Source organism: Lepeophtheirus salmonis, chromosome 1 (genome assembly GCF_016086655.4).
Source record: "Lepeophtheirus salmonis chromosome 1, UVic_Lsal_1.4, whole genome shotgun sequence".
Lineage (NCBI taxonomy): Eukaryota > Metazoa > Arthropoda > Copepoda > Siphonostomatoida > Caligidae > Lepeophtheirus > Lepeophtheirus salmonis.
The window spans coordinates 9,507,567-9,531,790 of NC_052131.2; the positions used below are offsets into that span (position 1 = coordinate 9,507,567).

General features: G+C 29.2%; 1 protein-coding gene across 3 annotated transcripts; it reads left to right on the top strand.

The window, feature by feature from the left end:
* Positions 1–109: 109 nt before the first annotated feature.
* Positions 110–22,803, top strand: LOC121116416 (uncharacterized). Of its 3 annotated transcripts, XM_071887699.1 has the most exons (4): positions 117–518; positions 4,472–4,566; positions 5,481–5,623; positions 20,267–22,803. In XM_071887699.1, exon 4 carries the CDS (start codon positions 20,493–20,495, stop codon positions 21,813–21,815), a length of 1,323 nt encoding a protein of 440 aa, XP_071743800.1. In that variant the 5' UTR covers positions 117–518; positions 4,472–4,566; positions 5,481–5,623; positions 20,267–20,492; the 3' UTR covers positions 21,816–22,803. The 3 variants fall into 3 exon arrangements, with proteins under 3 accessions (XP_040566611.1, XP_040566605.1, XP_071743800.1); XM_040710671.2 differs by lacking the exon at positions 5,481–5,623 and having other exon boundaries at positions 114–518; XM_040710677.2 differs by lacking the exons at positions 4,472–4,566; positions 5,481–5,623 and having other exon boundaries at positions 110–518.
* The last annotated feature ends 1,421 nt before the right edge of the window (positions 22,804–24,224 follow it).

Sequence of the window (24,224 nt, forward strand, 5' to 3'; positions counted from 1 at the left end):
AAAATAATGTAAGGGGCTTACACCCGCGCTCTTCCCCTATTGAGAGAGAGAGAGCTGCTGAAGAGCAGCGTGTTGTAGAAAAAGAAACATAAAAAGGGAAAATTTCATATTTTGACAAGTACGTTGATCGCAGTACGCTAATGACATCGTAAAGCTTGCTATATACTTCAAGATATGTATATATACGTATATATGGACACTACACTATCAATACCATAAAAACCATTTAAAAAAATATTTTATATTCTAAAAGTTTTTATATAATAATTTATTTATCTATTTATTCAATCCATCAAAATTATTTATTTTTGATATTTCCAAAAAAAATAAAGAAGAGTTATACAACACTATATTTTTGATACAAAAAATATTTTGTGATTCAGATCTCTTTAACACCAAAAAAAATAATTGTGAATCCCTTCTCAACCATCTCCTACGTAACCCAGGAAAAAGCAAGCAAGTAAAATCAAGATAACTCCAACTTTTTTAGAGAGCTCGTATTCGTTTCGTCAAATAAGGTTTGTAAATATTATTATTCTGACAGATAGTTTTTGTTTACATTATTTATCACGTGAGTGATGTAGATCCTGGAACAATCATAATAATAGTTGTTGTCTTTTTAAATGTATTTTCTCTTCCTTTCCTTCCTCCCCCCTGCCTGAATTGATAAGGCCTACCTTAGGGGAAAGGGGGATGAGAAGTAAAGGGTATTTTAGTTAAATCAGTAGATAGAAAAACAATCACGTTTACTGTAAATCGCAACAAATTTTAATAATTATTATTATAATTTGTTAAATGCTTTCTTTTCGCATATATATAGTTTTTTTCTGAAGCTTTCTGAGATTTTTCCTTTTTTTTTCTTTCCTTTTCCCCCCACATATTTTGCAAATATATATATTTATCATAATAGTTAAAATACTGCGCAGATTTATTTTTTATTCCTCTTCCGCGTTTCAGAGGCCCAAATCCTATGTCTTCAAATCCAAACTGCTTCTTCTCTGCTCCTTTTCTTTTGGTGCCTTTTTCATGTTCTGTAGAATATACTATTATTTTTCCCTTCTTTTTTTTTAATAATTAAATCATGCATAATTAAGCAGGTTAAGAAGAACAATAAACAGGCTTTTGATATTAGAATAATACTATGTACCTTTACCTGGATTGAGAGGCAACCCCCTCCTTTTACTTATTCTCTACCTTCGTTGTGTTGTTATTTGCCTCCTCCCCCCTTTAAACTAACAGCACATTATTTCATTATGACTTCAAATATATTGAATTGTTGTACCTGAAATAGCTTTCCTTATTTGTAACTAAAGAAACTTCATAGCTGTCGTTGTTTGTCCTTCAATAGAGGACATGTTTCATGATATTATTTTTATATTGAAACACATATAAGAACATAATTTCCCTTATATTTTTAGAGAACTGATTATAAGTATTTCATATATACATAAGTATGAGAGTTGTTGACTTATTTGTAGAAGCCATAGAAGCCAGTTACCTACCTAGTAATATATTTATAGTAATTGTGCATAAATATGTATAATCAATCAAACATCAGGCATATTTAAAATATTTTGTTTTTTGTGTTTCGTAGAGAGATATAACTAGTAAGGAATTGTGGGTTGTGCCTTTTACCCCTACCTCTTAAAAAAGATTTACAAATAAGGCATAGCAACATCACAAAGACTAATTTCGGAAAAAAATTAGAATTTCATGGTCAAAAATATTTTTGACGCAATGTTTAGGGATATTTCTCTATGTAAACAAATTTTACATAGGGGTCTTTTATAATACATATTGTACATATATAGACCTAGAATAGTATTTAGACATTTATTCCGGATGGAGTAACCATTTTTTGATAGATATTTGTTACTTGTAAGTAATTAACGCAATTATATTTTTATTCTAGTAGGTACACATTAAGGAAAGTGACGGCTGAGATTTTAAGAAAAGGAAAGGATTATAAATAAAGGGAGCTTTCTCATTGTTTTTTTCTCTCTCTCACTCTCTTTCTGTTTCTCTTTTCCTATCTCTCTCTTTCTCTCTTCCTCTCTCAATATGTTTAATAACTGTACAAGAGAGATATAGTATTTAATCAAATCGATTCCATTCGGTTTTAAAATAATTGCATACCTACGCATATTAGACATAGATGAATAGAAAGAGAAGAAAACAGCCTAATGAAAAAGAAATGGGGGATCTATTATACATATTTAGACCTTAAACACAAAAACAAGCTTGGAGATTTTTTTTTTAAATTGAATCTGGACTATATACATTTTTTATTTGACGAATAGTTATTGTCTGTTTATATGAATAAAATATTTTTATTTGTCCTTTTGCATGGATAGCAAATTATACTACTATTATACTAAGGAAAAATTAATCGTCACAATGACAGAATAAATAACTAAAGAATTATGTTCACATGAAGTCAAATCGGGGGCAAATTGAGTTTAAAAATACAACTAAGTCTTTAAGGTATATTTAACATTCTTGGGTATGACATCCTGTCCCAGAAGTTAGAATCCAAAGCCTATAATAAATGGAAATATGTTTGTGAAGCATTAGGCTGTATATTATATACAAAAATGAATAGATATTTTTCCTTTTCTTCTGGTTTTTGTACAAGATTACTTTTGTGTTAACTTATCACATATCTACAGCATAAATTCATGTCTAAACAGAGTTATAATCCCTTTTATGGGGTCCTCATAATTATCATTATTGTTAATGACTTTAAGCTATATATAAAGTTTCACATTTGAATTTTTTTTTTATTTAATTTAAAAGACAAACATTAAAAATTGTCATTAAACAGTGGGTGGTCATTTTTTAATGATATCTATAACCACATATGTGACAAATAAACATAAACGAAAAAAACGGCAAATGGATGTTTATAATATATCTGGGATTTTTTACTCAATAAAAAACCTAGAGGATTGTTTAAATAAAACATTCAACTCTGTCTTTATATAAAATTAAATATATATATATATCCATGTCCCTAGTATATTTTAAATCCCATTTTTACCAAAACGATTGCCTAATGCGCAATTTGGTTTTAAATGTGACGATGAATTAATTTAATAAGTTCTGCAGTGCAAAAGTTCAATGCTCAACACAAGGGTAGTAAATAGTAAGCATTTTAAGTGTGCAAAAAAAACGAAAATTAACCTCCTAACTCATACAAAATTTTAATAAAATTTTGGGAAAGAGCAGCTTACATTCGTTGCAAGCAGCTACAAAAGACAGAGATAAACAAAAATCTCACTCTGTATCAAACCAAATCAAAGGTGGGAATTACTTATTTTTCGATCCCCAATTTTACTGTAATTCTAATAGGGACATATTACACTTATAAAATCCCAACAAATGATTGGCCCTACTCTCCTTCATTTTTGAGCACACACTCACGTCGTTACACTTTATAATTAAATAATAATAATAATATAAAAGTTAGAAAATTAAAAACAATGTTCAAGTTGCAACTACAAAAAAAAAAACCCACGCAATAAAAAAAAGTTAAGAACTAAGTATTCTGGCCTTTTGAAAGGTAGTTCCCTGTTACCTACTATTCAAATACTGAGGGGGGGAAATAATATGCTAACAGTTGAACCCCGACCATAGGCAAAATAAGTATACAAACAAGAGTAAACTAACGGCTAAATAGTGCTGAAATTATGTAGAAAAAAGCTTTGCAAACATACTAGTGTATGATCAATATTGAGCTTCCCTCTGCTTGCATGTAGATCGCTATATGCTATCTAAATGTTTGTTATGTAATGATGGGGATATTTTGATGTTTTGAAACCCTTATACTCGTACATATGTGGGAGCCCGGAAAGGATGAATTAAAAATGTCAATTAATTTTAAGGAGAAACAGTTAGGACTTGTTTTATGTTTGCTCATCAAATTTGTACAAATTATTTGTTTTAAGTCTATTGTCACTTTCATTTCAATTTAGTATATTTATGACTATTTTGTTCGTTATCCATTTTTGCTATATCGAAATTAAAAAAAGCTTTCTACTCAAATTTTCAACCATTGAAAATTTATATTAATATATAAAAGAAATTAGGGAAATCATTTTTTTAAGAGAGAAAGAGAATTCTTCTCTTTGGAAAAGAGGGAAAAAGTCATTTTGAGACATATGCATATAGCTCTCAATATTCAAATTAATGTATTATGAGCCATTGAGATTTTTTTTGTGTATTTTGAATAAAAAAAAATAAAGTGATTTCAAATAATGTAAAATAAATTTAGTCAAGGAAAATAAATCATGGCAATAAAACGAAGTATCTACATGGTACTTAAATATGATAATAAGGATCTTTAATGATGACTCTTACCCCCTCCCCCTCTCCTTATCGTTTTTTATCAGTTAATGATCCATGATTTTGATAGTTGTACAAAAGTATGTAGATAGAACATTTTAAAATAAAAATCTTTGCCTTTTTACAGATAAAGGAAGCGAGAACAACTAAACGTACTACTTCATAGACTCTCTATCTCTTAGTCAGTTCAACGTCTTCAATATATATATATATATATCTTGGGTAAGAAAATGTATTTATACTTTTCTATAATAGATACTTTACCTACAATATAATAGAAACTATATGATAGATTTTCAATTACATATTTAGAAGTTACGTGTACTTTTTAGGCATTATATTTATGGTTGCATAAAGTATATTTGCTAGAGTATACCTATTATATAGCCAGGGACGGCTTTAAAAGGAATACTAGGGTCGCTTGTCCCAGCACTGGCTCTTGAATGGGGGTACTGTACTGAATATAATTTAAAGCCAAAAGAAATATATTATTTTTTATAAAAACCTTAACGAATGAAATATGGACGCACACTTTAAAAAGAGGCTAAAGAAGGTTTAGCCTTTTCTTAACATTAATCATATTTTTTGCACCCAAAAAATAATCATTTATATTTAAGAAAAGGCCGCCAGATTATATTTCTGAAATGTGAAAATATTGATAAAGGGAATAAAATTTAGCTCACGCTAAAAACTGACCTTTTATACAAAAAGTACTCTTACTGGAACTTTTTACAACAAGGACCTCTACAAGTTCTGGGATTACTCTTTTCGGTTGACAAGCTTGAGATTACATTTAATTGTAATATTTACTAGAAATATTTTTAATAATTTTTCCTATATTTATAAAAGCCCAAAATTTGAAATAATGATTAGTTTTTTAGAACAGAAAAATAATTTAACATTTTTGTTTCTATAAAAGAGGTCAAGCAATCGAGAGGATTTACAGTTATTATATAGCAACAAAATTTTGTTTCTTTTCATTATAGTTAATGGCCCTTCATTTTCACTTTGAGTAGTCACAGGTCTCTGGGAGGTTATATTTAGATATAAAATATTTACAAGAATAAAGACTTAGAATGTGCTCATGATTTTGCAAATTCATTTGAATGCCATTTTAATTTCTTTTTATATTTCAGTTGGAATTATGGCCTTCTAGTGGTCAAACACTGAAGTTACGACACTGCTACTTATTGAAAACTTTTTTTTACAACAAGATTACTAGAAAATAAAACTTTATTAAAAAGGTTATATCTGACAAATTTAGGAAACTAAAATTTAGGTAACATTATTTTCTTTACATCAAAAGTTATTAAAGTCTGTGGAGATATATTGTTTGGCTTTTATTTTGTTTTTGAGTTACATACGTCCCATATAAGGGTTTTATGTAGCAGGTAGTTTTAAATGAATTTTTTTTTTTAAAAGCTGTTCTAAAAACAATAATTCATTGATAATATTATATTGAAAAGCCATATCAGAGTCAAAATAAGTCTTATAAACCAAATTAAGGTTACAAACTATATTAAACACTATCGGGTATCTCAAATCATTCTGAAACTTGAATACAAAGCCTCTCATGAATAAAAATATGTCCATAAAATATTGACCTGTAAATGATAACAATAATTAATAGGATATTTCTTCTAACATTGTTATTGCTTAGCCGTTTTTTGTTGTTCCTAAATCACCCCATCTATATAGTTAAGTTTTATAAATCTAATTAAAAAGACACTCGACTAAACCATCAGCGTCAAATTAGCTATGAAGCCTTAAATATAGACAATTTACTTAAAAAATAATGCCTAGAGAGTATAACCTTGACAAACAGAAATAATAAAAAGTGATATTTTTGACTATTATTTATTTATATGATTAGAAATATATTAAGGCCTTGTTACTAAGCCAATGGTCATGGGTATAATTATTATTATGTTAACAATAACAAAAAATTTAACCATTCAATTAATTAGATATTTTTATAATAACTTTTTTTTTTTGGCATCATTATCAATTGAAGTCATGTCTTAAACATTCTCCCTTTTTGAGAAAAAATAGGAGAAAAAAAGAATGCAAGACTTTTCAAAATTGATCATTAAAAGGATAGCTACCCATTAAGTCGTAAATACGGTTCAGTCATAAATATATACGTATATGTTATATATATATATTAAATGAAGCCTATTATGTTGAAAAATATAAGAAGAAGCGAGAAAGCCTACAAAAAATATCAACATAATTGAAGTGAATGATTAGCAGATTGTGATCTTTATTATGGCGATAACTCTCGACCTTTCCTCCTCTATAAAAAGCTTTAAATTAACTGGTAATTGCCGTATGAAGACATTCTTCAGACTTATTGTACTATACTTTAATCATTATTTTTTACACTTGAGATGTGGCCCGTCAACAAAGATAACAACAAACTAAAACAATTTTTTCAACATTTAGTGAGGATTACATCTCTATTCCCTAGAAAATTATGGTGAATTATATTGACGCACTATAGATGTTAAATTATCAACAACAAAACTGAAAAAGAAAACTATTTATTAGACAAGAGTAAACAATTGACAGAAGATCTTATCTCGACTAGGATTGTGACTAATTTGTCGTCTGCTAAAACTTAGGAGCTGACTATTATGTCTTCGACGAGTTGATTAATCGACCGTTTACAGGCAGTTGGATAATGTTTAATGAAACTGACTTACAATCACTGAATCCCCTACACATTTGTGAGGGAAAAAAAACATAAAAAGTTTTATCCCTCAAAGCTGAGTGCCCTACGAGTATTTACTCTTTAACTTTTATTAGACACATTTTTCGATCACTCTATCTTGGGCTCCCATATATGTACATAATAATATAGGGGATATTAAACATGAAAATACTCTCCATGCCCCCCCCCCTTCTGCCCCATAAATAAGAGTTAAGAAATGGATTCATTGTCACATTTAAGAACAAACTACGCAGAAGGCAGTGCAGTAAATTAGTACAAATGGGATTTAAAATAAAGAATGAGCTATTATTATTTATTGTATGGGTTAGGCTTTTATGAAACTCGATTTTATGCTTATAGTTTCATTTGTATTTGGGACGTGTCAACATGAAAGCAGACTGTAATAAAAAAGAAGAAATGGAGAAAAAATGATTTTGTTCTTTTTCCAGCTATTTTCATAATAGTTTTTTACAAGATATGATACACCCTCAGTAGTGGATTCCTCCCTTTTAAGTATGCGGTTATGATAGCTAAAGCTTTGAGTTTTTGATGAGGCTTCTCATTTAAAATTCTATACAGTAGATAGATTATTTTCAATTTAACTTTCAAAACTAAATCGTAAAAAGGAGTGCTTTCACCCAATGAATCATAAAAAGTTGTAATTTATATTTTAAAGAGGATAACTTACACAATCATTTTAGCTCACTTATTGAGTTTTAAAAAATAATTCAAACCTGATTTTAGCTGGATACGTCATCTTTGTTTTTCGCAAATTTCCTTTACAAAAAAAAAATATACTTATAATTTATTAAACATGACAAATTCTTGTTTCTTCTACGTCATAGAACAGCAGACAATGAGGAAAAGGGAATAAATATTGTTTTTCTTTGTGTCTTTGTGTCTGTCCTTGAAAGGTCACAACCCCCCCCCCTCTTCATCAATAATGATAATAGATGTAATAGTACGACTTCTTAATGATGGATTACTGAGACACAGAGTTTGTTTTTCCTCCTCTTCTCTTGCTGTTTGTTTGTATGTGAGTGGAGCTTTACAAGGAAATGCGATCATCATGCGGATACATGTATACATAAAAGTGAAAGTACTCGTACAAAAACAGCAATCCGACTTTCTCCTTTTTTTTTTTTTTCTCTCTTTTTTTCTTCCTTTACTTCTTTCCTTTTTTTTTCCTTTCTCTTCTCCCTCCAACTAAAAATTAATCAACCAATTTTTTTTATAGACAAGTAGTAACTATACTATGATTACTATACATATTTTTTTGTTAGGGCCCCTCTCAAACTTTGTACGTTGTGTTCCATGTTTGAAAAAAAAAAAATCATATATTCAACTCCTAGTAATTTTTTTCTCTCTCTATTTTTTTTTTTTTTCCTTTTTACGACCCCTCCTCTTATTATTTTCTGTCTTTAAAAGGCTTTCATATCTATTTATACATATATGTATATATAAGAACAGAAGTATTTTCAAGGTCAACGTTTTTTTGGATGGAAGAGACAGAGGTTAATTATATATATATATATGTAATGATTAAGCAATTTTTTTTTTTGTAAGGATTAATTCTATGTATGAACAATATACATAGACACGTATTTACTTGGTTAACCAAGGCATTATGTACGTTGTACATTCACCAGGAATGCATAAGGGGTATCCTTAAAAGTTGTACAATATGTACTTGAAACTACATATGTATTTTTTACTCACAAATGGTTTAAATTAGAAATGAGGATATGGTCTACAACTTGATTTTATCTTATAGTTATGTTATAACTGACTTGACTGGTTTGTATCGATATTAAAATCAAATGGCATAGCTTAAAGTAAATTTTCAAAGGCTTAAATTATGATATTTCGATTAATCCTTTCTGGACCCTGAAATATATAAAAGGTTTTTAAAATGTCCTAATTAAAACATTTCTTAGGCGTATAAAAAGCATTGATGTGCATTAGCTTATGTTTACTAGGACTGGTGCTGTTCGGGGTTGTACTGCGGTAAGGATAATTTGAATAAACTTTCTAATGTTTCCAAATTAACTTTGCAATACCTTGACACTACAGGTACATTTGTATCAAGCAAAATAATTTTTTCTACAGATAGCCTATTGTAACTCCAAAATGATATTGTTCATTACCGGAAAATGTAGACAAACTCATCTTTTAAAAAAAAAATTTAAATTCATGAATAATAGTATTATTTAACCCATGTACATTTTATATCAACTTTGTTTTTTAGAGAAGTTTAGTATATTTAGAAACAATCTATTTTTACAGAAAAGAAAATATTAAAGAATAAAATATCGAAAATTTGAAAAACTATATTAATTATATTAAATAAAAACAATTTACTTTTATACCGTACCGAACCGTATACCATGAAGGGTATACTGCAGTTCATATCGAAGCGTGGGTTTAGCGTACTGTTCTAGCCCTAAAGTTTTACGGCTATATACCAGCGTTATTCAGCCATTAATTTATTTGTTTTATTATTTTTTATATGGTCGCCATTCCATTGTTAGTATATAGTTTGTAAATTTTGTTAAGCATTGGAACGCAAGCATAAAGTGTGTAGATTTTTTGCTCATTTTTTACCCACCAGCAATTAGATATCAATAAATTAGTTTTCAAAGGCTTTGTACACTTTGCGTAGCTATAGGCAAGCTTTGAACATTCAAATATTTTTTTGGAATATGTATAATGTTTGTATAATGAAGTTATCAAAAAAAAATATTTAAAAATGAACATTATAAACAAGTTTTGAAGTAGCAACATTTTTATTATTCATATCAAATATGTTAAATTATTATTGCTGATCTGACATAAATAATGATTACAAAAGAATATGCAATGTATTCACCTATTTATTGGTAGTTAAATAATAAACTTATATATTGTAGGCCGGTCTTCTAACTTTGACCTTATGAACAATAATTTGGTACATAACTTATGGAAATACCAAGAAATTGAGTTTCTGATATTGTACTAGTAACACACATATTTTCACTAGTTTGAACGCCACATAACTATTGTGCTGATTATAGATTATAATAGTTATTTTGTGGGTGATAGTTTATCAATCATTTAAAAGCTGCAATCCCTCAAAGCTGGTTCATTACAGTACGTCACTCCTTTACTACGTATTTAAGAATTTGGAACGATGTTTTTACAAAAATCTATGTAGGGAATGAACACAAAAACAATCTTAAACAAAAATCAAAGAAATCCTAAATGTCCACATTATCTCTTTACATTATGTATACAAACAGCCCAATGTTTCGTAGACATATTTTGTTCAAATGAAGGACTTTTTATTCAATCTTCTAGGATAATTTGAAATACCCAAGGATTTTCACTATAGTTTAAAGCCTTTATTTGATTTTTGAGGCTTAATTTGTCCCCAATATGACCCCATTCAAATAAAAATTATCAATTTTATATCTTTCGTTGTGGCGATGATTTTTTTAAGTACAATTTGTGACGGCCCCAAAGGATTGATCATAATACTTGGAAGATAGAATTTGACGATAATTCGTCAAAGAATACAAGTGTAAACCAGACTCCATTTTGAGAAAAACCTTTCTAGCTAGTCTTTGTTTGTGCTCTAGAAATAAAGTACCATTAAATTTAACGTCATTTAGTTAAGTGTTTATTATCCAAGTCAAGAATATGTATAGTAGTGTTTCTTTTTAGCCTACTCTACAAATCCAGTTCAAAAATAGTACAAAGTCCATTTTGAGCCCTTTTGGCGTTTTTCTTCAACTTATTTTAACCCCGTGACTTTGTAATGTAGTATGTGATCGACGGGGAGGTACATTCAGTTTCCAAGCTCAACAAGGACTCCTTGATGCAAGCCGCATGGGCAAAATATTCAGAAAGAGGTTATACGTACTAACAGCAAGTCATTGACAAGGTGTATCTGCCAAGTTGATCAAAAACAGGGCAAACACATTTAATGGTATTCATATGCCAATTGTTGGACTATTTAAACCTGTAAAAGAAGTATTTATAGATATTTTAATGTAATAAATCATCTATGAGCATTTTTTTTTTGAGAGAGTATTCCTACTGTAAACAACCTTGTATATTCAAACTGAATAAAAATTAAGATTAGTTGTTCTGAGAGTGTCGCACAATTTGGTAGTTAATACTGAGGCGCAATTATACGAAAGGTTTGGGATACTGGTTATAATAAATAACAGTATTACTTCGTAGCTAGTGTTGTATTGGTCCATATTTAAGACTGAAAACTACAGTCCTGTACAGTTCAGTCTCAGTATGTCTAGTTCAGAACTGCATATCAGTCCTAAAAACTTATAAAGTTCTTTCCTTGATGACGTCACTCAACTGTATTTATTCTATTTTTAATCAGTTCTAGTACCTAAGGACCTGTTCCAAGGACGGATAGGGCCAATCCTATGACTTGGCTGGACCGAATAAATTAGGACGGATAAATGCATTGCCGTACAGTCCGGTTAACATATTTGTGAAATCAGTTACCCGTACACTTTGGAGCATTACTTTTTTTGAAAGATACAAACTTAATTTATGTACATCTATATATCTCTATATTTGATTTATAACATTTCCTTAATGCTTGATAACCGACTCCAGATAAATAAATCACCTGAATTATCTACTTTAAATCAATTTATTTTACCCATTTTGACATATTATATATATATATATATGTATTTCTTAAATATATCTATATAAATCAATTTGAAACTTATAAATAATATAGATATGGAAAGCAGAGTCAATTATTAAGAAAGCAAAAATGTAATTAAATAAATTAAATATTTTTATCAATATTATTTATTGATTCTCTCGTACTCTCAAAAAAATAGAATAAAGCTTCCCATATCATAAAATGCATTATTTATTGCTGCAAGGGGTTTGTAGTAGGTATATTTACAGGGTGGGAATGCAAAAATATCATGTTTGTCTATGGACCTTTAGAGTATGCACTTAATATACTTCTTTTTTTTTTAAATCATGATTTGGATGCTAAAGACTTCATAGTAAAAGGAGTACATATATAACTTAATGTACGACCAAGGTATAAAAATTATTGTCTGTATTGACAATTTTTTAGCACTTTATATTTTATAAATTTTCTGAAAACAAAAAAATACATGCTTAAATAACAACTGAGGCATACCCCGCTGATATACAATAAAGCTGCATTTTTGACACATCAATAACACAAAAAAAGATATTACGCATTTTGTTGTTAACTGTGATCAATGTTCAGAATGTTAATTGTAGAGTTTGGGTTAGCTTTAGTTAAGCTGCTGATAACAATTTTTAAGAATGATTAAATAATAATTCCATATTTTCTGAATAATTAGTCAACTACCAATGGATATGGTCGTTTCCTCCTTTATATTCTTGTATTGATAGTTGTAAGATACATTAACTCTCGAAAGTTTGAGTACGAAAAATGAGTGCAAAGCAAGGATAAAGACGACGAATCAATGATTTATTTTACTTATATTTGAGTAATAAAAAAAAGTTCCTGGTTAAGTCTGTTATTACAAAGGAATCGATCAAATAATATGAGAGTGCAATCATAGAGGCTCTTACCAGGTTTATAACTTGAGTTGAGGCTTTGTTCAAAGCAATATTTTATATAGTAAATTTTGTTTAAAAAGTAGTAGTTTCATTGTGATAAACTTATTAAATAAAAATAAATATGTATATTAAATGCGAATATCTGTGTGTGGGGGGAGGGGGTTCGAGAATTATGTCTAAACGAATCAATGTATTTTGTTGAACTTTTTCATTTAGGGGTTTACGGCTCAAAAGATGACTCTGCTAACAATTTTCCAGGTCATTCTGACTTTGAAATAACATTATACTAAAAACAAACTTTTTTACTAACAAACGACTACTTCATATAAAACAAAAAATAAAGACCGAAAAATTCTATGAATTATTGCATGTTGGTATGTATCTTTTTAAAAGAGATTACAAGATTTAGAGAAGAAGAGAGAATAAAACAAAGGATTTTTGACAATAATATAGAAGTTGAGCAAATGACCGCTTAACTTGAATATATTTTCTTCTCTTAACTTAATAATACATAACTTTTAAAAAAAATTGAACAATGATACATAACAATATGTAGCGACAATAATTTTTTTTTCTTTTATATGAAGCACTTGAGTTCAGAATTTATTTTAATTTCTAAATATCCGGGTAACGGCAGCTCAACCTACTCTAGTAATCCTTTAAAGCTTAAGTAGGTTGTCTAAGGGGTGGGGGGGGAGGGATTTATGTACATAATTTATTTATTATGTACATAAATATTGATTAGTATTCAATAAAAACTTTATGCCCCATTATATAATAATTATAACTAAATAGTCTAACTGTGGGAGTTGCAGTTATAGTTGTTTAAATAAATGAAGGCATTTAATTGTATTTAATGTTTTATTCTCCCCTACAACATGAACGCTATCCATTAGTATTCTTCTGTCGTTGGACATGGCCATGAGTAAAACTTAAGACAATAGGTGGCATAATGTGTCGCTTTCGCAGTGATTTTATACACATAATTGTCTAAGGGCTCTACATATTTTGATATTCATACCATCATCTCTCCAATTTAAGAATCTTTATACATATGTCTATAAAATCAAATAAGGTAGAGACAGACAGAGGAATACTCTGAGCGTAACATTACCACAAATTGTTGTTCACACGGCAATTAAGAAGTTTGGAAATAGGGTGCCCAAGAAAAGTATTCACAAGGGATGACAAAAGTTAATTTTTGTTTTATTATTTTGCTGCTTTTTACCTTAAACTCTTACTCAAATGCAAGGAAACAGTTTTGATGCTAACGTCACTTCCTTTCTGGATTATTTACATGTATATTTAATTATTAAACTCTGAGTTATATGAAATATTATAAAAAATTATTAAACTTTGGTAGATGATTCTATGTTGATAATCATATATCCCTTACCTTTTTTTAAGTAGCGAATTGCATCATGAAATGAGGAGCTTATTAAGCCTACTTTGCATCCCTAAACCGAAATACAAATACATAATATCTGTTGTGTGTGTAACATATTGTCGCATCCATCTTTTTGTACAGCTAAATTCCTGAATCCAATTTTTTGGGAATGGTACAGATACTCATTGTCCTATTAGATATATATATATATGAACTAAGGGCAAAGAACGTTTCATGTAGCTAAAATATCCCTTTGAATGTGTCTAAGCATTCCATGAAAGTAATCAGACGAAGATTTCTACGGAGATAACGGAGGATTCATAATTTCTGGAGCCTCTTATTTGTAGCATTTATAAAAAAATGTCTGTAGGTTGTATATACCTATGTATATTTAATAAATGTAATATTATTTCGTGGGGTTAGATAAAAGGAACAACTACTTTTTGGTTGTTATTAGAGTAAAGGATTATCAAGGTAGGGTATAACCCCTCATACCAAAGAAAACCAACGTAGATTGTTTGTAGAAATACCAATATACATATACAGTATACGCATACATAGAATCTATCTTTAAAATCTCTCTTTGTACGCTTGTCCTTACTCAATGGTTATGAAAAAGAAAGGGAGAAATTAGGGTTAGGGATATAAAAAGAGGTCATTTGAGCTCTTTCCAGGGAATGGGAAATAATAATAGCATATAATAATACTAATAAGAATAATAAATGTTTCATGAACAAAATGGAAAGAAGAAAGAATGGATAAAGTTCAAAGATTCGTTGACTTTTATTTCTCTCTCTCTCTCTCTCTCTTTCATTTAAGTAATATCTAATCAAAACATTTCTTAAAGTACAATTTTGAAAAGACATCTTATAAAAAATAAAACTTTCTTAATGTACTGGGACTTCTTACTTTTGCCAAATATTATTTAAGCGAGGAAAATGAGTATCATTTTGTAAGAAATTCAATATGTTTTTATAGTTTAAAAGCTGTTAAAAAATTTACGACACACTGAATCGGCTTCCTTTAAATGTTGGTGCCTTCAGTCCCAATCACCTTTTCCACATGGTTCCAGAAGCAACTACAAGTGCAACCTTCGCCTAGCCCTTCTCTATCCTACTACACTCTTCCTTGATGGTGTTGATGAGAGGGGAATTGTTAGCAACGACATTTTTTTGAATCTGATGATTGAGTGGTGTCATTTGTCTTTTGAGATGAAGTCGTACCAGTGATCTTCTAATCATTTCAGATACTTTTTAGATACATGACACTCTCCTGTTCCAATACTCGGAGACGGTTTACAGTGATATCCTTGATTCAGGGGATTACTATTGCCTTGCCAATCCTCAGATAGTCTCAGAATGTCCATTACTTCGGCGCACTAGTGCTAGCCAACTCCTAATTTTTCATGAGTTGGCTCCATGGTTGTGAATTGCAAGCTAAATGTATTATGTTTAAATATATTACATATATTATGCTTTTTATTGGTGTATGTATATCTATGGTCAATTAATGGTTCTGTAAATTGAAAGTGAGAAGACCCAAGACTGTATTATACTGCTTCAAAAATACATTCTTGAAAATAAAATCATACGAGAACATCTCTTTCTTATTAGTCATACTTAAAATAGTAACTTTTACTCTTATATTTCCACATAAGTATTATCTAAAACATTTTTTTAAATATTTGAAAGTTTTTTGAAGCTCACATTTCCTTTATTTATTCGCAGATTATTAGAAATTTAAAAACGAGATGAATTATAAATTTCCGCCTAAATAACATTATTTCATGAAAAAAGTTAATTGGCAAGTATTTTCTCAAAAAAAACCTTTGAAATTAAGCTAAAATTGTACGATCTATTTAGGAACCTAAAAATTGTCGAATTTGTATTAAGCGTAGAAATCCCACCTCAGAGAATGTAAGAAAAAAATATTGTAACTTTTAGACACACCATATCTACAGACGGAGATCATTAAAAACATTAATACTCCTTACTCGCTGATGCATTTGAATTTTCAAAATAGTGAGAAAATTTAATAAGACCACTAATATATTGGAGGTTTTTAACTTATAATACCTTTGTTATAATTTACGTTTGTCGAGGTTTTTAACAATTCTCAAATCTGTAGTTATATTAATTTGTGGAAATACTTGCTATTTTTCTATAAGATAACAACTATTCAGTTTAGATTAAGGTTTTCACTCAATTTGAAATTGTACTAACCACTCAACAAATGAATAATGTTTTCGCATTTGTTAACAGAAAACCTATGAACTTTTCTAAAAATACGTTTTGAGGATATACAATTGAATAAAAAGTTTTAACAGTTCCTCGTTTAAAGATAATTAACCAGAAAATTGTGTCATCTCATGATCTAATTACAATAACATATTTTGTCAAACAATTTAACGAGTATATATCTTACAAATTAAGGCATGTTTAATAGACATTTAAGCACAATTTTACAAGGACTATAGCTACCCAATTTAAAGACTTTTTTTGATGATTACAAGAGGCCCTTCTTTTGATTGGAAGTATCTTAATTCATTATTTACTTTCTCTTTCTCTATATCTCTTCTTCACTTTCCAATGCCTGAGGCCTAGTTATGTATTGCGATATGTTATTACTTCATTTTTAAATATATTTAATAATATGCATGTAAAATATTTCCTCTGATTTTAACAGTTGCATCTGTTACTAAGGGTTGAAATTCATTTAAGTCTAAGCCTTTTACAAGGTCTTCACTGCTCAATTTACATGTTTTCATCTCTTATTATGTTTGTGAACCCATAACATCAGCATATGTTATTACGTCATCATAGGAAATTAAATGATCTTGTTTCATGGTGATAAATAAATTGAAAATTTTACAAAATTAGATTTACCCCACGATCAAATGTTGTGTTAGTACTAATTTAGGATCGAGAACTACAGTTCAGGTTAGTCTCTGTTTGTTCCTACATATTGGTTCCAAAAAATAGACCAATCGGTTTTCTTTTAATTTCCATCAAAGTAAAGTAAGATAGTATTATTTGAATAAATGTCAGATTGTAAGAAAATTAATTGATATCTTCTGATAAATTCTATGGAACCTGATTTAGTTAAAGTTGTAAGTCATATGACCTGCCAATATGTTAAAAAACAAAAAACGACCACATAACCCTAAAAGCTTAAAGAATGTTTGAGGAGAGAGCCTCTTAGCAATCACGACAGCTTGTTAGATTAACTACAAGCAAATGAGTTGAAATCTCCGGGTCGAAATTAGTATAAATTTTATTTTATGGCCTACATCTGTTTTTCTGTTTAGTCTCTGTCTGGTCCCCCAAATTCGTTCTGAAAAATTAGATAAATTGTTCTTTGATAACAGCAGGGATAGTCTTCTTCTAGTTCTTTTCATTACGCCTAAATACAATGATGAAAGAAATAATGAGAGATGGCGGGAAAAAAGGTTTTTATGGTTTATAAAAACCCATATCTAAGATAATGTTATATAAAATATGGTATTCCTGAGAGGTATTATAATTATATATAACGTTTGAATCTTAATTAGAATAGGTAGGAATACAACTAAAACACACCCATTTGCTCTTGAATAAGTAAGCCCCGGGAAATATATTCCGATTATTTTTTTGATTTATTTAATAGCAGCGTTTTCTAATCTAATTAAGCACATCACTTTGAATTTGAAGCATAAAGTTATTCCCCACGAACTGGAAACTTTGTGACATTTTCATTATTTAATTATTTATTTCTAGGCGTACATAAATTTAACACTTTTTTTTGATAAATTATTTGAAAGTTAATATATTATCCCCGCCAAAGCTATTTCATTTTTCTTCTTTAGCAAAAAGATAGAATTATACTAAAAAAATATGGGATTCATGGAAAGAAGATTTAAAAATAAATAATTACTGTTTTATTTATAGAAAGTTATTGTGGGCTTTCCATATGGACGCTACAAAAATTCCTTTTTTTTTCTATTTATATTTATAAACATAATTCTTACTCTAATCAGAAACAGGATTTTTGTTTTTTCTCTGAAATTATCATTATTTTTTTGTGAATGACATTTGATTTTGATATTTACTTAAGTATATATTATGTTTACATATACTTAAGTAAATTGATAATATTCTTTCTATATTCCGTTATCATATATATTGTAGATTGTAGGTTAGGGGACTCTGTCTAAAAAAGATAACCTTTTCTTCTGTTTTTTGTACCGTGCTTGGACCTAATGACAACATCTGTGCAATTTCATTGAAATATAGGTATATAAAGATATATCTTGAGCACAAAGCCGATGAAATTTCAAAAACTAGTCGGGGGACTATAAAATTCAGTTTTTAAAAGTAATTAATAATTTGATTTTGAGCTGTGAGATAATTGTCAGTTTTTCATTGTTTTTGGTCAAGCCATAGAGAAAGAAATATATAGAGGATAGAACGATGTAGCTCAAAAGACAGCGGGCTTAGGAGAATTTTTTTCTTTTGAACTCAATGTGCGTAAGTTCGAGCTCCAGTCGCTCCAAGAGAAGGAAATATACATTCTGTATATGGATTTCACCAAAAGATTCCTAGGTCAGATGGAATAAATGTACTATAATGTGTATTTATACTTAATCAGTGCAACTCCATCTCACCAGTTAAAGGAACATTAAAAAAAATGCATAGAGGTAACAAAATGAGCAAATGATTGTACAAAGTTATCAGCTGACAAAATCAGTATAATGTGACTTTACATTTATTAACTTTTCTTACATTAATAATCGGTAGTTCTAACTAGAGAAATAATTTCAAATATTATTGACCCTGACGATGTAATAAAAAGTGAACCAATTAACTTATTTCCAATAACTGACGTTAAAATTATAATATAAACTTATACCAGGAGATAAATTGATATGCAATAATGCCTTGACATACGAGTTTATTTTGTTCCAGGACCGGAAGACAAAGGAATTTATAAATAACTAAAAAATTGATTAATTATTATTTTATCACCAGCTCGTATCTTAATCAAATCTGTATGTTACGGCACCCTTATCTCAAAAGATCACTGTATCTTTATTTCTACTCTTTGCCATAGCTGACGTTCACGGCTATAGACAAAAGATTTTGATATAGAACAGTCTTACCGAACTGCCAATCAAAATCACTTCGTCCTCTCTAGGTATTTCTTTCTCTGCAATATGGAAATATTTAATAGTAACAAATTTAACATTTAAAATCTGCTTCCTAAAAAAATACAAGTATATTATGTATTCATGGTGTAATTTTTTTTTAATTAACTTTACTTTTTGTTATAACAATTCTTTAAGCAAAGGTATACATACTTTTTTAACGTACGTACTTTAATCTAAATATATATCAGACAAAAAAATTATTATAAACATACAAAACCCCAAATAGTATATAACTTTTTGCCAATTTCCCAGAAATTTCATCGGCTTTGTGCTCAGGGTAAATATTAAAAATTTTCGATGAAATTCCACAAATATGTTAATTATTTCAATAAACAGTACCAAAAAAAGCTTAAGCATAATCAAAAAATTAACCAGGGCGATTGAAGTAGCAGTTGTTGAACATTATCTTGCGCTATGTTTGATAAAACAGGGAAACTGCAAATCATTCAGCACATCTTAAATTATTAAAAACAAGGTGGACAATATTTTTTACTGATACTACGAATACTCAAGATTATGAAAAGGAAATTTTTTACTCATAGTATCATATTTGGGACGGTAGAAAGGCCTAAAAATGGCCAAATTACTGCAAAAAAATAACATTAAAATGGTTTTTACTACGTTAAAAATGGCGTGTGAGGTCTCATACTTTGCTCAAACAAAGTTATGTTATTGTTTCCAGCAGAAAAGGTATTTGTTTTGGAAAAGAAATATATTAACTTGAAAACGGGACAATCTAAGCGTGGGCCTTTTATTAATACAATTTTTTCTTTGAAAGATCACAGAGAGCCTCTGGGTAATTTATATGAGCCAAGAATAATAAAGAAGTAGGACGGCTGAAGAATATTGAAAATTAATTTAATAAATCTTTTTTTTTTTTTTTGGCATGTTTGGAGAAATTCAATATTGGTTCGAATAATGGTATTTGCATGAATATGTAGTAGTTGAAAAAAGTTATAATACCTGAAAATAATAGTTTGCATTTTTATTACAAACTTTTTTTCTCCTTTCTACAAATTATTTTATTTTTTATTATTTTTATTTTTTTCAGGCATGTTCTACGTCACTAGCAGTACTACTATCACCAATCTACCATTAATCCTTTAAAAATTTACTTAGCCAGAAGCCTTTCATACAAGCAGAAGACGGACGAAGGGAAACGAAAAAGTGTATTTTGTCAAGAAAAAACCCCCAAACTACAAGAGAGTGTTAATTGTTATCTTTTGCAACCAATATCGTGATCAGTGATTAATTTTTTATCTACATACATAACCACAATGCATACGGAAATACAAATTGCTCAGAACTTTGTACTCAACTTTCTATACAACAAGCTCCCTCGAAGACGGGTGAATTTATTTGGAGAGGAAATAGAGCTTGCATTACTTGACAAATTCCAGGATCATTGGTATCCAGATCAGCCCTTTAAAGGATCAGCTTATCGTTGTTTAAAAATAACTGATCCTGCAGATCCAGTATTGAATAGAGCGGCCCGTGAATCTGGAAATCCCATTAGTGATATAATTGAAAATCTTCCGGCAGATCTGGCCATGTGGATTGATCCAGGAGAAGTGAGCTATCGGATCGGAGAGAAGGGATCAGTACAAATTATTTATTCGGAAAGAAGCGGGAGAAATTATAACATGTCCGTGCCTCTTTCTTCTGAGACGGATTTGGAGACAAATTTCTCAAATATGCAACTTTCTAACATCAGTTCTAGTAATAATAGTAGTCTCCGTTCAAGCAATTGTAATCAAACAACACCACAACCCAACCAACAGCAATCACAGATACAGCAGGTCCAGCAGACAAATCAGTCTCTTCTGGGTCAACGCACCCATGTGAGTGGTGTCCCCGCGATTCATCAAAGCTCCATTACTTATACGGCTGGTATGTTTGCAAAGACGAAATTTGGATCCACAAAACTCAAAACCAAATATACAAATCACCACCACAACCATCACAACAGCAACAGCAACCACCATCATCACAACAACAGCAACCATGTAAACCATCACCACAAAAAGCAAGGAGCTTCGGCTCCCTTTTTCAATAACGTGAATGGGGGAACTGGTGGATACTCTGGTCCAAAATCTGACTCACTTTGGTCTCGCCCGGGTAATACTCGTTGGTCTTACTCGATTCCATCATTTTATGGACAACAACAACAACCCTCTCAGACACAACAACAAGGCCCCAATCCCAACATCATCATGCCACCAAATAACAGCAGTGGAAGCAGCAGTCAGTATCAACCAATAAATACTATCCAAGCTCAAAATGACTTTATCAATGAGTTGTTTTCTTCTTCATCCAACGGGTCCTTGTCCTCCTCTAGCTCTTCTTCATCATCATCCAGCTCATCCAGCTCTTCTTCTTCATCATCTAATGAATACAACTTCGACTCCTTCCCCTTTCCGTCAACCCAAACGCAGAACCAGCGGCAAAACAACAGTTTCCTCTTTGGAGCTAGTGGGAGTAGCAGTAATAATGGATCGAAAGATTCGGATGATTTTTTTCTATACTCCCGTGGAGGACCTCCATCCTCCGAATCCAATGAAAATAACAATCCACACCAGTTCTTACAACTAGCAAATTAATCAATAACAAGAATCAAATATTACTTATACATATATAGGGCTTTTCAATCCCTAGTAAGGCTTTGTCTAATAAACATGAATTTAAGTCGAATATAAGTACTTAACTTTTCGATCAATAGCATTCATTTACAAAACAATAACCTATACTTGGAAGGGTGCTGTGAATATATATCAAAAAATTATTACAATACAAATTACACAGTTAAGGAGGACGGGTTAGATTTGTTAATCTTTATATTTATAGATCCTTAATTTTTATGTTCATCAGAGCCCAAGAGGTAATAATATAATCGTTAATATTCTAATAAATATCGAATATTTAATAGATTATACATAAGCAACATGATTGGTCACATTAATGTTTTGTAAGCAAATGTTATAGATTGAAAAGTTTTCTACAAACAAATACAAAAGTTTATTACAAATTTAGCTGACAAAATAAAGTTGGCGTAAGGGAAACCCTGTAATTATTACTTAATTTACAAAAAATATTATAATCTATAATTGTTTGATAAGAAAATTTCAATAAGTGACATCACTGCTTGCTGCTTAAAAATCGTATCTCTCTCCTGAAGCAAGAGTCAATTTAGGTTTGTTTTCTGTTGGGTTTTTTTGATCTTTTATAAACGTATAGTTAATTTTTATATTAGACCAATATTGGAAAGATAAATAATTATTATAATAGTTCATTAAAAACATATTAAAAAGTATTTTTTTCACTATTTTTACCAAAGGTTGAGAAGTGCTCTACACCATTGTCAAAAGTTTAAAAGAAAAAAAAACATTACTTACATAGTTATTAATAAATTAGTCCAAATTTTTACATCTCAACCTTTGGTAAATTTAATTTTTTTATAACTTCATTATTCTTATAAAATACACTTTTCATAAATCCCGCCCCAATAAATTTATGCTCTCCTTATTGAATCATGATTTTTTTTTATAAATACAGGAATTGAATAGTATTTAATACATTACAAAAATAAAATATCAATATATATTATATTTAAAAAGGACAAAAAGACAAAAAAAACATATTATAATACTGAATTAATACACTACACTAAATATTAAGACATTATTTTTTATAGTTTTTCAAGTAGTTCATATCTATTAAATTATTATTATATAATATAAATGTATATATTTACAATATATATATACATCAACAAATAATTTTTTAATAAAAAATCCAAAAATATTAGCCTTTTTTCTTATACTACTAAATAAATAACACCTACAAAAAAAGATTTTTTTTTTTTTGTAAATATTACGAAGAAAAGAAAATAGCAGGGAAAAAATAGTCAAAAAAGAAGATAATTATTATCAAGCAAACCTTAAAAACTTGGAAAATATCATATTATTTATCTTCGAAAGTTATATTTTATGGATTCCCTTGTGTCCTCAGTAATTTTCTCTTTAAAAAAAAGTTGCATCCCCCTTTTTTGTTTATCAACAACTCCACTCATGACGTCATTGGAGTGTTGTAATCATTGGCATCACGCAACCTATAAAACATCACTCTTATAATATAAAAGGAGGCACAAGACCATCTTAAATTTTTAGAGACTGAATAATAATTAATTAATTTTCTTTCACCTTAAATTTTTTTTTTGAAGCGTGATTCTGAAATTTCATACATTATTTGTGCTAATATGTTCAGATTATGTACTGTAAAAAATTTATCTGCCCTCCTTACCCTGAATTTTCCTTTTTTTCCCCCTTTTTGTTTCCATAATAAAAAAAGGAAAAAGTTATTCCTCATTTTTTTATCTCTCTCTCTCACTGTCTCTCTCTTCATATATCTATCTCTCTTTGCCTCTACTTTCTCCTCCATTTTGTTCTTCTCCCAAAAGAGGAGAAGAAAAAGTTACAAATTAAACATCAATTTTTAATTATGTACTACATATTTCATTTTTTCACTAATTAATTATTTTTGCTACATAGAGAAATAAATTATACTACTATATAATATACCAAAAAAATAGCTTTTAAAAAAAATCGTTAAGTAACGGCCTGAGATTTTTATAGCCCTTTCCTCCATCAATAATAATAGTAATATTAAATTTGTCAAATATTATATCACCATCGTTAGATTTTCGTGTTGTTTTTTTATGTATATCCTTATGAAAAAGAACAAAATATTATGTCGTTTCCCTTCCTACCTTTACATATTAATTATATACAAAGAAAAAAACATATATTAATAGCTCATTTTTTAGTTATTAAAGTATTAAATTAATATTCATATTACATACATATATATTATATATTCTTTTTACATACTTACAATAATATTATTATAAACAATGAATAGGAATAAATTTATGGTAAAATGACGTCATAATTATCATCATGAGTCTTGTTAATAAAAAAAAGGATACATAATTAAAAATAAAGGAAATATTA